This window comes from Candoia aspera, chromosome 1 (assembly GCF_035149785.1).
Source record: "Candoia aspera isolate rCanAsp1 chromosome 1, rCanAsp1.hap2, whole genome shotgun sequence".
NCBI lineage: Eukaryota > Metazoa > Chordata > Lepidosauria > Squamata > Boidae > Candoia > Candoia aspera.
The window spans coordinates 175,790,459-175,805,925 of record NC_086153.1 but is presented as its reverse complement, the minus strand read 5'-3'; the positions used below and the strand labels follow the sequence as shown (position 1 = coordinate 175,805,925).

The 15,467-nt window shown below is 40.1% G+C and overlaps 1 protein-coding gene across 2 annotated transcripts in view; it reads right to left on the bottom strand.

The window, feature by feature from the left end:
* Positions 1-1,780: 1,780 nt before the first annotated feature.
* RAPH1 (Ras association (RalGDS/AF-6) and pleckstrin homology domains 1) overlaps positions 1,781-15,467 on the bottom strand; it is a 48,336-nt gene continuing 34,649 nt past the window's right edge. For both annotated transcript variants that reach the window (XM_063317966.1, XM_063317967.1), the window contains 5 exons: positions 15,171-15,281; positions 14,651-14,749; positions 12,532-12,652; positions 9,841-9,986; positions 1,781-8,647 (listed from right to left, as the gene is read on the bottom strand). In XM_063317966.1, coding sequence (XP_063174036.1) covers positions 6,689-8,647; positions 9,841-9,986; positions 12,532-12,652; positions 14,651-14,749; positions 15,171-15,281 — 2,436 coding nt within the window. In that variant the 3' untranslated portion in view covers positions 1,781-6,688. The remainder of the gene's footprint in view (positions 8,648-9,840; positions 9,987-12,531; positions 12,653-14,650; positions 14,750-15,170; positions 15,282-15,467) is intronic.

Here is a 15,467-nt window from a genome sequence, read left to right as displayed (position 1 = left end):
GCACACTCAGGCTCAAATATAGGCCAGAAGTTACAAAATTATATTCGTTTCATGTATAGGCCTATATATATGCATTAACAGAGGTCTTAAACTAAAAATAAACTTTAATGTGAAGTTGCCCAAATTTGAAATAATTATTTAAATAAATCATGATCTCCCAGGGAACTTCTAGTGACCTCTCGTGGAATCCTGGGGTTCTGCGAAACCCTGGTGGAGAAACCCTTTAAGGTATTGTCCTGGATAAAAAGAATGAATGGAAGCAAATTCAGGTAAGTGTCTAGTAATTGATGGACTAGAACATGCAGAAAACACACCCCTAGCATTGCTCCTATAAATCCTTCATGTGGTGGATCCTATTGGTGAAAAGCTGAAGTAATGAAGCTGACATTTAAGGTTTAATGCTCATTGCGTATGGTTAAAAAGAGTGTGCTGAATTGGTTAAATGAACAAGCAACTCAAATAGTGTGGCCGAACAACTGATTCAGTATTCACAATGTATAATACACAATTACTTGAGTGTTGAGAATGTATACTAAAAAAAGGGATGTAAAAATGAAGTATTTTAACCAGATTCATTAACCAATCTGATAGTTCAGAAACAAACAGCACATGCTTTGCACATAGTCCATCTTAGATTTGATAGTGCCAAATTCTGCATGGATAAATTATCTAGCCTGCCACAAGGCAGTTTCTTACGTGAGCAAGACCACACACAATCTTCTATGTAGTGTTAACAAGTTATCTTAATAAAGTGATTGTTAGGGAGGGTTTAGAGTGTGTACTTGGGTATATGCACATATAAAGGAAGGTCCCTGAGCCTTCCAATTCAAAGCTATAGGTCAGGGATAACTGCATGCAATCCCTATTTTCGGAAAGATTACACTAAACTTCAGTGAAGATCATAAATTTTATAAGCAATTTAGAGATTTTTTTCTGCATTTGGGGGTGGGGAGTGGGATAAAATATATTAAACCTCTCTTCTCAAAAAAGATTTAAGAGTGCAGGCTCACCCCCTCCCATAACATGGATGCTAACTGTTGGAGGAAAACAGATGTCCCTCCCTCTGCTGCAATCTTGGTTGGCTAAATACATTTTGTGATTAATTTATATACTACCTTTCCTCATTAAATCCAGAACAATGTCTAGAAACAGAACTGTAGCGCTGCTTACAAGAATTTTCAATCAATAGAAATTGAATTGAAGCCTGCACACATTTTAAGAAACATTCTGAGCATTCTGGAGTACTAGGGTGGGTAAGCTGTGGCCAGCTAGCCCTTGCTGAACTTCTGTTACCAGAAGACTCAACGGCCAAAAGAAAACTGCTTCAGCATCTAAAAGTTGACTGCTCAACCAAACATCCTTTCACCAGGAGGGAATTCTGCCACCTGTACAGTATTACAGCAAGGTTCTCTGCTTCCCGTTTTGGGCTGTACTGGGGTGGGGTGGGGTGGGGTGGGGGGCTGTCTTCTATGCACAAACTAGCTGGTATCAGCAGTGATGCTTTGTTTCTGTTTTTCAGAGGTTTATGTGGCAAATAATGCTGTGGCCTCACTGTTCAGCTTGCTGTCCCTACCTGCTTTTCTGTTATAGAAACTTTAAGCGTGGACATTGTAGAAGGCAGCACTAATTCACCATCTGTCTGATGAAGGAACCTGTCTGATTCCTTATTTGGAATCTTTGTATGAAAGAATATACAAAATTCCTGAATACTGGTGGACAGTTTTAAAACAGGTTTTACCTTCTAAAACAGAGGCTATGTATCTCTTGAAACAACCTCAGACAAATTTAACTATATCTTTATTGACTTGTGCATATTCCATTGTATAATGATTTCTTAGTACTTTCCATGAATGCATTTTTATTTCTTTACCCATGCTTTAAAAAAGTATATTTATACATATTTATAGAATATTTATATAGAACAGAGCTCTTCTCAACCATAAGTTCTTACTTGCAATGAGCTTTCACTCTTGAAAGGAAAGGATATGGGGAGGCAGTCCCATTCAGAAAGAATGTGCAATTTTTTTCCTGCAAAGCGGTAAACATATGAATATATTTACAGCACATAGCACACACTGGCTACACAGACAAAATCATTGCTATAACATTGGTGGTTTACATGTGCATAATCAGATACAAGAATCACCACCATTGACTCCGTCCAATGGCTGCAAAACAAATCAAATGTTCTTTCCCACAATTTACAATCCTAAAATTTACAATTACAAAATAGGAAAAGCAGGGAAAAGCAGACAAGTGTTGACCTCACCCATTTTCTGATGGCAAAATGCAAAGATTTGGGGGAAGAGAGTATGTTGCAGCACAGTCACAAATAGGTATCTTAGAATGATACACCCCACACTAAAACAAAGGCAATACGCATTCTGATCAGAAACCTTGTTTTCCAAAACTTTTGTACTGTGGCCCGCATTCATGAAGTTGTAAGCAGTCCTTGAGAGAACTACCACAGGCTATCCTATTTTTCTTTGGTAGACAAGGTCGCCCCCAATATTGTGGGGCTGTCCTATTCATTGCTGAGAGCATGTCTATAACGAGGTTCTTTTAACTCTCCAATCTACACATTCTGACTTCCACCAGGCAGAGTAGCCCTGTCATTGTAACTGCAAGAAAATACTATATGCGTCAGGCGCTCCTTCCTGTTACGTTTGCTGAACTTCTGTGAACTTTGAATGTATGAGCTGGGGACGAATACAGTATCTATAGTTGGTGGAAGGGAGTCCAAGAACCAATTTTTAAGTGAACCCTACATTGAGGGAGCAGATACCCAATAACATTTTTGTACATCACATAAGATTGCAGATTACTGAAATGGTTGAAATAGTTTGCTATCTAATGATAAGTTCCATAATCACAATGGCAAACTTTTTATGGTTTAACAAAATGAGAGCTAGAGTTTTAGATGAAAATCAGTTCAGCCGCAATGTATCATGGGACCAAATCACCCATTCATGGAATGTTAGAGGCATACACACATACACATGCAGTACACACATACACAGAATTAGCAAATAGTAGTAGAATTGCGATGCACAACTTTCCTGTCCATGATCCTCAGCACAACTGTGGGCAGCCATGGGGATTGATACCAATTCCCTTTGGCCTTGCTAAATAAGTAAAAACAACCCTCCTAAATTTAATAAAGATACAATTTGGCCCTATTTTAAAAATATTTTTAGCTTTTATACATTTTCAAGAATCATTCAAAAGAATAATTTATTAATAAGTTTAGAGGACATATAGAAGTCACTTAAAAATACTGTGAGGAGCTATTTCATCTTATTATTGGACAGTAGCTATGTATTTTAGACATAGCTGATTGCAGAATAAAAGAATTATAATCAGAAATTTGCTTTTGGGTCTAACTTCTTTTTTAACTCAATTTACATCTTTAAGAATTTACATCCTTTAAGAATTAAATCTTTAAGGCCAAAGGGTGGTTCAAATTCACATTTCACTGAACAGTGTATGAACTAAAAAGAAATGCCGATAGAAATGAGATTGCTTATTCAGCAAAAGCTGAATTAGCCATTAATTGAGCCATTACTCAGGACATTCTTCTCTTCATATTTTAGATATTTAACCATCTCTGGGTTAAATATTCTTGCCTTATTTTTGACTTCTGGGTTGGAAAGTTTAGTAAGATATGCCATAATCCCATGAATCAGAGCCTTTTGGGGAAATTTTTGAAGTAAACTGCAGCCCTGAGGTATAGACAATAAACCTATTTAGCATCCTAATTAAAAAAAAAAAGAATGCTTGAACAGTCTGATAAAAAATGGAACGGAGACCTTTGGAAAGAAATTACAGATATACCACGCTCAGGGCAATGACTGTAATGGAAAATGCAGGCTACCTATTAGGTTCAAAACCAATCAAACTGATGATGCTTCTTTACTTCTCAGCTACTTCACCAAAGGCCCTCAAGAAAGAGTTGAAAGAGCCCCAAGGACAGAAATGGCAATGTACTAAGCCAGAGGAGGTTAGCCAAAGGGGACAAAGAAAGTAGCTAAAGAGACTTCCTTATGTTGGTAAAAGATCCATTCTTCATTAGAGAAATAAAGCGTAGAAGCCTACCTGCAAGATGGGAGCATCCAGGAAAGAAAGTTCTACATTAACATTCTTTTTAAAAGACCAGAGACCTGTAGAAGGGCAACCTCTTGCTCCTGCTGCTACTGACTGGGTCATATTCTGTATCAGAAAACATCTTTACTGATGTCCATGGGGCACATAAACTGATGGCCTCAGATTTTTAATACATTTAGTATAAAAGGATTTTTGTCTCAGGCAGTTACGGGTCATTTTTTGCATTTGGCAATACTTTGCCACGGTCAGTGAACCCAGGCTGTGCCTCAACACTACCTGTCTCCAAAGGAACAGGAAGGTTCAAAGGACGGAGGTGAACAAACTCTGCCCCACGGCAACTCCCCCGTTTCTATCACTTGGCTTCGCATCCACAAAACAAGACATTCTCTCCCAGAGCCAGCAAGTGACCCCAGCAGCAGCAACAGGAATGAAAAGGAAGAGCACCGGTGCATTCTCAAGAAAAAAATAAAACACCATACCATAAGACATAAGCCAAATATCATAATGTGTTAAAGTATACTAATGCAAATGTGGTTAATAGCTAAGGACACTTTATAATTCCAAATGCTCTGAAAGATACAAAAAAAGTGCCTTCTAATAGCAGTGCTTTAACAATGCACAAAACGGTGTATTATTATTGCTCAGGTAAAATATTCTCTAATAGAAAAAATATGCCCAGGACACACAGGACACATCTGGGGCAGAGCAAATCATCTGCTATGATTTCAGCATTAGATGACATAGCACCACTTTTCTGTTGTTTGGCTTATTTTTGACCCAAGTTCTACAAAGGAAAAAATACGTCTTTTTCTTACTTCTTTCTAGACAAATACTTCCTGAATGAATCCTCTCTTCATAATTCAGACAGAGTGCCTGTGTGTACATATTTTAAATGACTAATCTTCAGAAGTAACTTCTGGTACACACAAATACTTAAAATACTTGGATGAGGTTGTGCTAACCTTTGGGGGTTCAAACTCAAACTAGTAACTCCAGATCCCCTTTTAAACCAGTGATGTTGCCTTCACGATCCATCAGTTACAACTGCCAATGTAAAAAGACATTTTTACAATCCACTGTATTGCACAGCAGATGCACAGTAATTATTTCATTTTATGCATCCAATTATATTTCTGATTAAAATAGTGTTTCTGTAATCAGCATTTGACTTACCCACAGATCTTAGTACAAAGAGCTATTTCACTTAAATCCAACAAATCAGTGAGAGACGGCTGAAACCAATGCACTTAAGAGTTCAGTTTCTATCCCAAAATGCACATCAACCCTGCCCCTTCAACACAATTTTATGGTTGCTTGTTGAGACACTTCCTTTGATTTAAGCTGTGTCCTCCATGGTGTTCATCTGCCATGTTCTTTTATCCGGTGAAGCATCCTGACTATCTACTGCTTGAATGCCCAAAGAATTCTTCCTTTTAAGAGTTTGTGACAGTGGGGGTAATATTTGCATGTGTAATTAAGTTTTATTCTGGAGAAAAAGAGATGCACCCGCTATGTGTAAACCTGTGTACTGGCAATTTGATGAGCAGCACCATGTATCCAGTTAAGAGAGACTGTGGTCAGACATGACAGCAGCACATCTAGAGTGCCTTCTGATATACCATATTCACTTAACCAAAACAGACATGTAAGAAAAATTAATTAAATGTTGTGCATTTTAAATAGAGCATCACCAATCCAAATAATTCCACTGAGGGTTTGCGGGGTGATGCTCTGTTTCAAATGCACATTTTGATATGTTCAATTGATTACACATTATTCCTTAGAACATGTGACTAGAATGTTAGGTTTACAGTCAAATCCTATGTATGTTTACTCAGGAGAAGGTCCCACTATATTTTAAGGGGCTTATTCCCTTAAGAATTCTAGAACAGAATACCCAAGATATTTAACTGCAGCCCCACTGTACAGCACTTTTCTATATATGGATTTATATTTCAGTAGTATTACAACCAGAATGTTTTGGTAGACTGTGTCCAATTTTTTTCAATGAATTGATTCTGCACAGAAACTGACAGAATTTGTCAGCCCTGTATACCCGTCACCAACTTCCCAAAGAGGGTTCCGATGATCTAAGGTGCCCCAACATTTTTGTTTTCAAAAGCAAAGGACTTTTCTAATAATCAATCCAATTTCTGAAAAAAATGTCAGTTGACTGAAACAATAAATACAGATGTACAAAAACATTCTGGTGAGCCTCTACAATTCCAACAAAATATTTCACAATATATTATATACCTACATTTATAATACATGCACCAACATGTCCCACACTGACAGACAACAGTTATTTCCTGAACAGCAGGAAAAGATAGTGTTAAAGATTTTGGTCCAATCCTTATGAAGTATTTGAACATTTGAAGTAGTAATCATCCTATCCTTCACCCCAATACACAGAACACAAATCGCAAAACTTTGGGGACTGTTTCTGGCAGTGAACGCAGTCACTACCCACAGCTACTGTTAGAGCAGACTTCTTGGGATCACGGGTATTAAGACAAGGAGCCTCAGCACAAGATGCATCCCAGGTAGGGTTTGCTGGCAATGCAAAGAGGTCCACTACACATCACCAGTCCCTGGACAGTTTGGTGTTCTGATCCCTCTTGGGAGGTGCTGGAGGGGGGCCCCTCCGTAAGGTTGCATAGCCTAATATGTGACTGCCTCCAAAGTTGCTGGTCTTCTGCTTGTCTGTGAGGAGTTCGGGCGGGGGTGGGGGCAAAGCCATGTCATCCATTGTAGCCGTTGGCTCAGCTCTGGATATCCGGGCAGAGGAGAGGGAGCTATGTCGAGTGATGGACTTACGCTGCAGAGTCCTATTCAAATCAGCCAGGAAACCAGGCTGAACACTGAGGCCAGACTTGGGTGAGGTGGGCACTTGTGCACTGACAACCACCTGCGACTCCACCGTTTCTGCTTGCGTGAGACGGGTGCTGTCGTTGCGCTTGGGACGTGTTGGAGGGGGAGCTTTCTTCCCAGATGACTTGGACCACGGCTGTGGCTGGGGGTTGACCACAGCAACCTTTGGTGAGGTATTGCCTGAAAAGACAGCCGGAATTTCTACGGGCGGCAAAGGAAGATCGATTTCGGGTGGTGGAGGGGGAAAGTCTGAGTCTGACGGAGGAGAAGGAAATTCCTCCACAGTACCCTTGCCTGGCGCTCCTGGGGCAGGGGCTTTTGCTGAAATCCCTGCCTGCTGGAGAACGATAGGCAGGCAGAGCTTTCCAGGCTTTGGAGGAGCTGCAGGTGGAGTTGGGGATTCCTTGCCAGGAGACCCAGAGGGCTCTGGGGGATGTGCAAATTTGCTCACCAAGACGTCCACCGAAGGCCTCTTAGGTTCACTGGACTCGACCGAGCTATTCGATTTTATGCTGGAATTGCGTTGAGGGGTAGGGGGTGGCTTCTTTCCACTGGGACTGGACGTCTTACTAGCTTTTTTGACTGGAGAGCCTCCTGACTTATCTGGTGTTGGGGACACAATCAGGGGGGAAGAAGAGGGAGAAGGCGGGGGAGGGAACGTCAGGCTGCTTTCTGGGGGTGGGGGAGGAAAGTCAGGGGAGGGCACAGAGGTCGGCTGCCATTTTGGCTTGGCTTTTACTGCTGGCGGAGACGGGGGTGGTACGCTCAGAGGGGCGGGTTTTAAAGGCTGGGGCTCAGAAACTGCCATGGGAGGGGGAGGAAAATGGCTGGCTATCTGCTTCACAACCGATGGCACAGGAGACTGTGGGGAGGGAGGAAGCTTACCAGAGTGATTCTGCTGCTTGGGCAGAGTGGGCGGGGGAGATGGGCCGAGTGAGGCAGGGGACAGTGGCATTTGGGGGGCAGTGAAACTGGGCTGCTTCTTTGTGGTGGAAGGGACAGGAGGCGGCGGCAGCACTGGATGCGTCCCGGCTGCCGAGATGGGTTTTGCAGTGCTCTGCATGGGGAGAGCCATTGCAGGCTTAGGCGGAGCCGGTGGAGGAGGAGGGGCTGGCACGGAAGGAGGGGGCGGTGGTGGAGCCGCAGACTGAACGATGTTCTGATGGACCTGGTGAATTTTGAGTGGGGGGGCAGGAGGCGGTGGTGGTGTGAACTGTGGTACTGATGGGTTGGAAGGCACGGGTTTCATGAGTTGTGCCATTGCTGATCCTGGGGTAGGGGGAGGGGGCGGGGGTGGTGGGGGAGGGACTACCCCATTAGGAGGTACCAGATTCTGAGGTTTCCCTGGAGGTGGGAGTGGGGATGGGGGCTGCTGCACCGTGATAGGTGATTTGTAGAGAAGCCCACCATGCTGAGAGGCATTCTGCAGTCTTGTTATAGTGCTGTATTTCACAAACACCGTTGCTGGGCTAGTTCCAGATGGCACAGACTGACCAGGGAGAGGGGGAGGAGGTGGGGGCGGTGGGGGTGGCGGGGGCGGTGGGGGTGGCGGTGGTGGTGGAAGGGGAGGTGATGGCTGTGATGCTGTGTATGGAGCAGCTGTTTTAGTTTGTGGAGATAAAGGTGGTACAAGTGAAGTGAAGGGTCGGTTTATTGAGTCCATTCGAGCCTAGAGGAAAAATGAAAGCAAAATGTTCAAAAACAGATTGATGCAAATATCATTTCTCTTGACAACTAAGATCCTGTGTGCTCAATACCCATAATTAAGTTGAACTACAAAATACTGAAGAAAAGGTGTCATTTAACTAGCAAATAAGGGTAATAGGCAGAAAAACGACACAGCAGCTCGTGTGGGATCACAATTCCACTAAGGAGTGTGGGTATTGCAAAAAATCTCCTTTGGGACATTTCAAAGTGCAATCCCTTCACAATTCTAGAAGAAAAATACGTGTAAGAGCTGAAGGGTATCATTGAAAAAGTAGGTGAACAAGCAATTACGATCAATACAGTGAGCGCAGAGTGAAAACTATCAAAACCTCCATACCGCAGCATCGGAAAGGCATGCGTGAATACTTTGTGGGGGGGAGACATGTAGTCAAAGAGAGTAACAAAACAGAAGGTATTGATGAGTTCTGGTCAAGGTGTTAAGGTAATTTACTGTGTAATGTAATTTACTTTGTATTAATGTACGGAGCCAAAATGAGCAAATCCACATTAAAGAATGCCTTGCCCTCCTGATTATGCAATGCTTCAAGTTAAATACAATAAAGCCATGAATTCCATTGCAAAAAGGATCTGAAGTCTGGCAAGCAGTAGCACTATTTGTGATCTTTCATTCTGGGCAATGTTTCCCGGTAACCTAGGCTAAACCAGAACTACATGGATCAATGTGGGCTGCATGACACGGTCAAACTGCAACGCTACAGGTTCAAGCACTTGTGAGCTGATCAACATTTCTAAAGATTAGAACTCTGGAAAAGTTAGTCTGCATGATTTGGGTTGCATCATTCCCCCAGGTTAATAGTTCAAGCAAAGCCCCTGACCTTAACTCTACCCCTGCTTAAGCCATCACTGCAGTGGAGCTCAGAGCTGTTCCAGGTTTTGCTTTTGCCACATGAGGCTGCAGGGCAACAGGAAAAACAAGAACAAAAACACAGAATGAAACACGGGGGATCAAGTGACAGGGAAACCAACGGGGGATGTCAAGCAACGTTTTCCCACCATGACACATGTTCAGAAGTCAGGAGGCTTTGCTGGTTTACACTTTACACTTTGGCTTCTTAAATGAATAAAAATCAGGACCTTCAAGCAAGGCCAGATTTTGTAATGGGAAAATTCCCTTCCAACAATGATTATACTTACACTAATCTTGCTGGACTCTTCCAACTGAGTTCCCCGCTTCCAAGCTTCTGAAAAGATGGAGCTAACAATACTTTGGGAACGGACATGTCCTGTTTGAGTGTCTGAAACTCCACTGTCAGATTGATTGGAATGATTGGACTGAGATTCTGTCAAAACAAATATTGAAAAGTGTTTGCTATTTTTCTACCTTTAAAAAAAATCATAACTACTCCGACTTAGATGGAGCATTCTCACACTCCATTGCCGCTGCGAACGGGATGGTATATAATGAAATAGTACTAATTTGGGGAAAAGAGAGTGCAGGACAAAGCAGAAGCCAAATCTTATTTTAATGCCAGTCATATAAACATATTCTCAACGTACAGATTCTTTTCACTTAATCACCAGACTAAAAGAGGACATTTAGGCCATCACGCTCAACACAGAATTCTAAATTATTCTCGACTGAAATTGCTCCAGTTTTTGCTTGAACTCATCCATTACCAGGAACTCACCTCCTCCTTTGGTTCCACTTTCAAAACTTTTTTAGATTTTTCCCCCCAATAATGAACTGGAATCTGATTTTCTGTTACGTAATTAATTAGTGTTCTGAATTCTGGGTTGATAGAAAACACATCTTGACCTTCTTCTGTGTGACACCCTTCCAGTTTCTTGAAAAATGCTCTACTTTCCTTGGTTTCTCCTTGTAAGACTTAGTTTCTGATCCATTCATTATCCTCACTGCCCTTCTCTGAAACAGTTCCCATTTCTCTGAACATGAAAGTTTGGTGCCTAGAACTCAATAGAAGAACGAAGCTGGGGTCTAGTCAAAGCAGAACTTAGTGGAATATCCATGACTTGAATACTTCAATTCATGCAGCTTTAAATTTTATCTGCCTTTTTAGCAGGCAGGACGCTCTGTTGAATCATATTCAGCTTGTGATCAACTACAATATCAACACCTTTTTACATGCACCATTCCCAAGCAAGACAGCTCTCATCCTATACCTGAGCAAATGCTTCTTTCTTCGGTGAAGGCTTCTACATCTTTCTCCATTAAGCATCCCTCGCTACTGCTACATCTGCAGGTCAGTTTGGTAATAATTATGTCCCAGTAGCTGTTAAAATATTTAAAGCCACAGTTCTGGGTTTGATGCTATATGGTGCTCAGTTGTGTATTTATAAGGAGTCTCCTAGCTTAGAAGCAATCCAATCAAAATTCTTGAAAATCTTACTACAAGTCCCTTATTCAACTTCTAATGCCCTGACATGACTAGCATTAGGCTGCATTTCCCCTGGGGCCTGATTAAGACTTTCTCAGATTCTGGCTGAAGCAAGTCTACTGAGGAACTTCCTTAGTTCATCTCACCTTGCTGGATAGGTTCTCTTTTAACCTAAGAAGACAAATTAGTGATGATTTGGCATATTGTGGTCCTCCCTTGTCAGCACTACCTGCTTTGGGACTTGATAAAACCCTGGCAGAACTAAAACAGAGGATCTGGGATCTAGATATCCAGAATGACAGAGCCAAAGTCTCCCATCCCTTTAATAGCACAATTGCTCCTCCTCCCTGGTCTGTCCCTGGGTATTTTGTTAACATCTTATATGCTGCAGATAGGAGACTATTTAGTTTGGCCCAGATTGGGCAAACAACAGGTAGATATATAAGCTCCCATATGAAACCTGAACTTGTTTCTATTCAGACTCAGAGGTAGAATCTGCTTCACATGTGCTATCAAAATGTCCACTGTACAGCCAATGGCAATCAAGTTTGATACTTCCAATTGTTCATAACTTTAATTGCCACTGTGACCAGGAGGCTGTTACCCTTCCCCTAGGTGACCGCTCTTCAGAAACCTCTAAGAAGGTTGCAAAATTTGTATCAATAGCTATATCTGTTAGAAATAGTCTTATTCCTCTCTCATTGTATTAACTGTTAGCTGCTAATTGCTGTAGGATTTTCTCAAAATTTTAAAATTTATTTTTATAGGTATCGTATTATGTGCTGGTCTTTCATTGCATTTGGTCTTGGACCATAAATAAAATTACTGATTGTCTGTATTAAATTCATTCTTTATTTTTATCCCTTTCCTCTCATCTATTAAGCTAACTTTAAGTTTGGTGTCTGGCTTCTAGAGAATTACCTGTCCCACCCAATGTTGTGTCATTGGCAAATCTAATAACTCTGTTTACTTCTTCATCTACGTTATTAGAGAATATATTATTGATATCTCATTCTACTTTGATGAGGAACAGTTGATGAATATTTTTCAGTCAGTTTCCAAGTCAACTTACAAACGCTTTGCTGAAGTCAAGATGTTTTATGTTTACAGCATTCCCAAAATCTACTAAGGTAATCAACTAATAAAGAATGAAATTAAGATTATTTTAACAAGACATTTTCTTAAAAAGTCCACATGGACTTCTCCTAATCACTGTACTGCTTTCAAAATGCTTACAAGTTGATTACTTTATTGTCTGCTGTAGAATGTTCCCAGGTTGTGACTCATGTCACAATGACTGGTCTGTATTTTAATTCATTCCTTTCCATTTCAAAATGCATTTTTTTTGTTTCCACATTAGACTGCAGGCATAATTTTCATACCAAAGGGGATGAGGGAGAGAAACAGAAATGCATTTATTTTCACTAGTCACTGAACCAACATATATACAATACACATAGAAATAGCTGTTTGGCCTATTGGGGCTTACCTGGCAAACTAGATGAGCTGGATCCTGACTTAATACTGGAGCTGGACAGAGATGTCCAGTCATATGCTGATTCTGTCCTTTTCAGAGCTTCTTGATAATTCACATACAATTGCTTCCCATACTGCACAAAATATGAAATATGAATGCTGCTTGGTTATACCATTTCCAGATGGATGATTCAAATCTAAGCTTATCCAAGTCAATCCCAATGTACACTCTAATTCTACAAGAGCAAGCTTAGTAGTAGCATGACTCTCTGGGTTTGGATTAAGAACTGGAATCTCTCTTTTTAACTCTGATATGCCTAAAAGTCTAAAAGAACTTTCTTGTAAAATAACTGGCTCAGCAACACGGGCAGATATATACAAACTGTCATAAAATCTGACAACTTATGTTAAATTACTAGGTCCAAGCAATCATTTTTTCCTGACATACTGAATGATAATTTTCTAGACATTTTAGACATATGTAGACATATGTTCAAATAGTAATATAAATAAATTCATAGAGAATAAACCAGCAACAGTTGGTTTCAAAAATGGATTTAACTAAAAAAATAAAACTAAGGCTATCAGCACATGCATATCAGACTCCTAGGACCGTTCATTCTGACACAGATTTTAAAAAGGGGGTTACAATTACTGATAAGTTGATTAGCATCACTAAGAGGAAACAATAAAACAAAAATGATTGGAACCTGAGCATAGTTGAGAATAAATAAAGGGGGGCCACTCATTGGTTGCCCAAGCAGAAGGCAACCTGAGAAATCCTTCTCTTCATCTGAAAGAGCCTGGTATCCTCAGAAAAGAGCAGGGTATGTGGTCCTTAGTTTCAGTATGATGGGGTAAAGGGAGCTGCCTGAAATTTGCCACAGGAATTTCCCTCCTCCTCTGCTTCCAGAAAATTCTGACACTGCCTTCAAGTTATCTTGCCTAGGTATATGCTGAGTCAGACAGACTTCTCTAATTTTACAACTGCACTGTTAAGAAACAGCAAAGTTAAAAGAGAAAAGTGGGTAGTGTGATTATGTTTCAGATTCTGCTCCTAGACAAACACACTGCATAGTTATAGCAAACTTATCATTAATTTTCAGGAAATAGATTAATCATAATGTTACAGTTAGCTATTTAAGTTATCTCTTTCATGTCCCTTGGGATGGTAGGGGTAGAGTTGGGGATGCATTTTAGCATCAAAGGGCAGGGAGAGAGATTTATTATTTAATTTTAATTTTATTTAATTTTTATCCCACCTTTATTATTTTTATAAATAACTCAAGGTGGCGAACATACCTAATACTCCTTCCTCCTCCTATTTTCCTGACAACAACAACCCTGTGAGGCGAGTTGGGCTGTGTGTGTGTGACTGGCCCAAGGTCACCCAGCCAGCTTTCATGCCTAAGGCGGTATTAGAACTCACAGCCTCCTGGTTTCTAGCCCAGCACCTTAACCACTAGATCAAACTGGATCCTGGGAGGCATCAATCTGGCTGCTGCAGGAAATGGAAGGTGTGCTGATGGCTGCCCTTCCTTCCATTCAGATTGCAGGGCAACCAAGGAAGTCTAGAGGGCAAAGATGGATTAGCCAATTTAAACTATCTGGTTTTTTTTTTTAATGGCCAAGTCAGTTGCTGGTGAAACATCTATTGTCAATTTTGATTTTAATCGTATTCATTTCATTTTGTTTTACACTCTGTATTCTTTATTATTTGAGTTACCTTGCTATGGGTCATAGGTGGGAATGCTTGTAAACTGATACTCACTGCCATCCAAATACAGAAATACACCCTAAAAAAGTGTTAATTACTGGCAACATTGCACCAGTTAGCTTTTATCTGTCTCTTCCTCCAAGGGGGAAAAAATAACAGCATATTTATTCCTTAGTTGTTTTCTGTTTCTCAATCATTCATATTTCAGAGAAAATTATATTCCGTCATGATACTGGCTTGATTGAATTAATATTAAACAGTTCTTGTTAAGAGTGGAACAACAGGGTAACAATTAAACTAGGAGCAGATAACACATTCTATTCAAGTGTTTCCCAAAACTGCAGTGGATAAAAGTAATAGTCATTCTGATATAGGATTAATGCTAAATAAAAACATGAATAGAAGGAGGTAATACCTTAGCAATACGGATGCCGTTTATCCACTGATGAAGGGTTCTGATATCATCACAACATAAATACTTAATATATTGGGATTTCTTCTGAATTTGGGGATGCTGAAAGAAAAATATTTAATCTATTTTGATTTGATTAAAAAGATGTAATTACAGAACTAAAATGAATCATAATGGGGACCTGCTGAAGCATATTCAGAATTGATTCTATTGTCTGTAATCACAAAAAAAGGGATTTCATTAAAATATTCATTAATGCTATGCTTTCATATAAAGATTAGAGTAAATCCTCCAAATAAAATGAAAATATTGTCATTTTCTCTAATAGGGAAATAAAATCTGTACTTGCATTAATTTTAAAGGAACATTAAAACGTCCTAAACAAAACAGCACTGGATGATATACCTGCCATGTTACGAAATCCATGGCACGTGGAAACAAGTTGCATTTCAACTACTTTTTATAGACGGTTTTCTTTGATGTTTATTCATTTGTCATATCAGAAGTATTAGTCAATAGTTACCTTTAGTACTAGACAATAGTCTGTAGGAGCTTTGTACTTGTTGCGATAATCTTGTCCATAGTAAACATTAACATGATCCAATTGAAGAAAGCACACAAGATCTCGTGAGACCTATCAATAATGACACATTTGGTCATGGACAAAGATCTACAAATCATATTAATTCTGTCAAGGCTACTGCATATATACGTGCTCAACTGAATGAATAGTGAAACCTTGATACAACAGACCAATTATTTGTATCTGTTAATTTGTTACATTTATATTGTGTATTTTTGTTTAGGAGCATATAAAGCA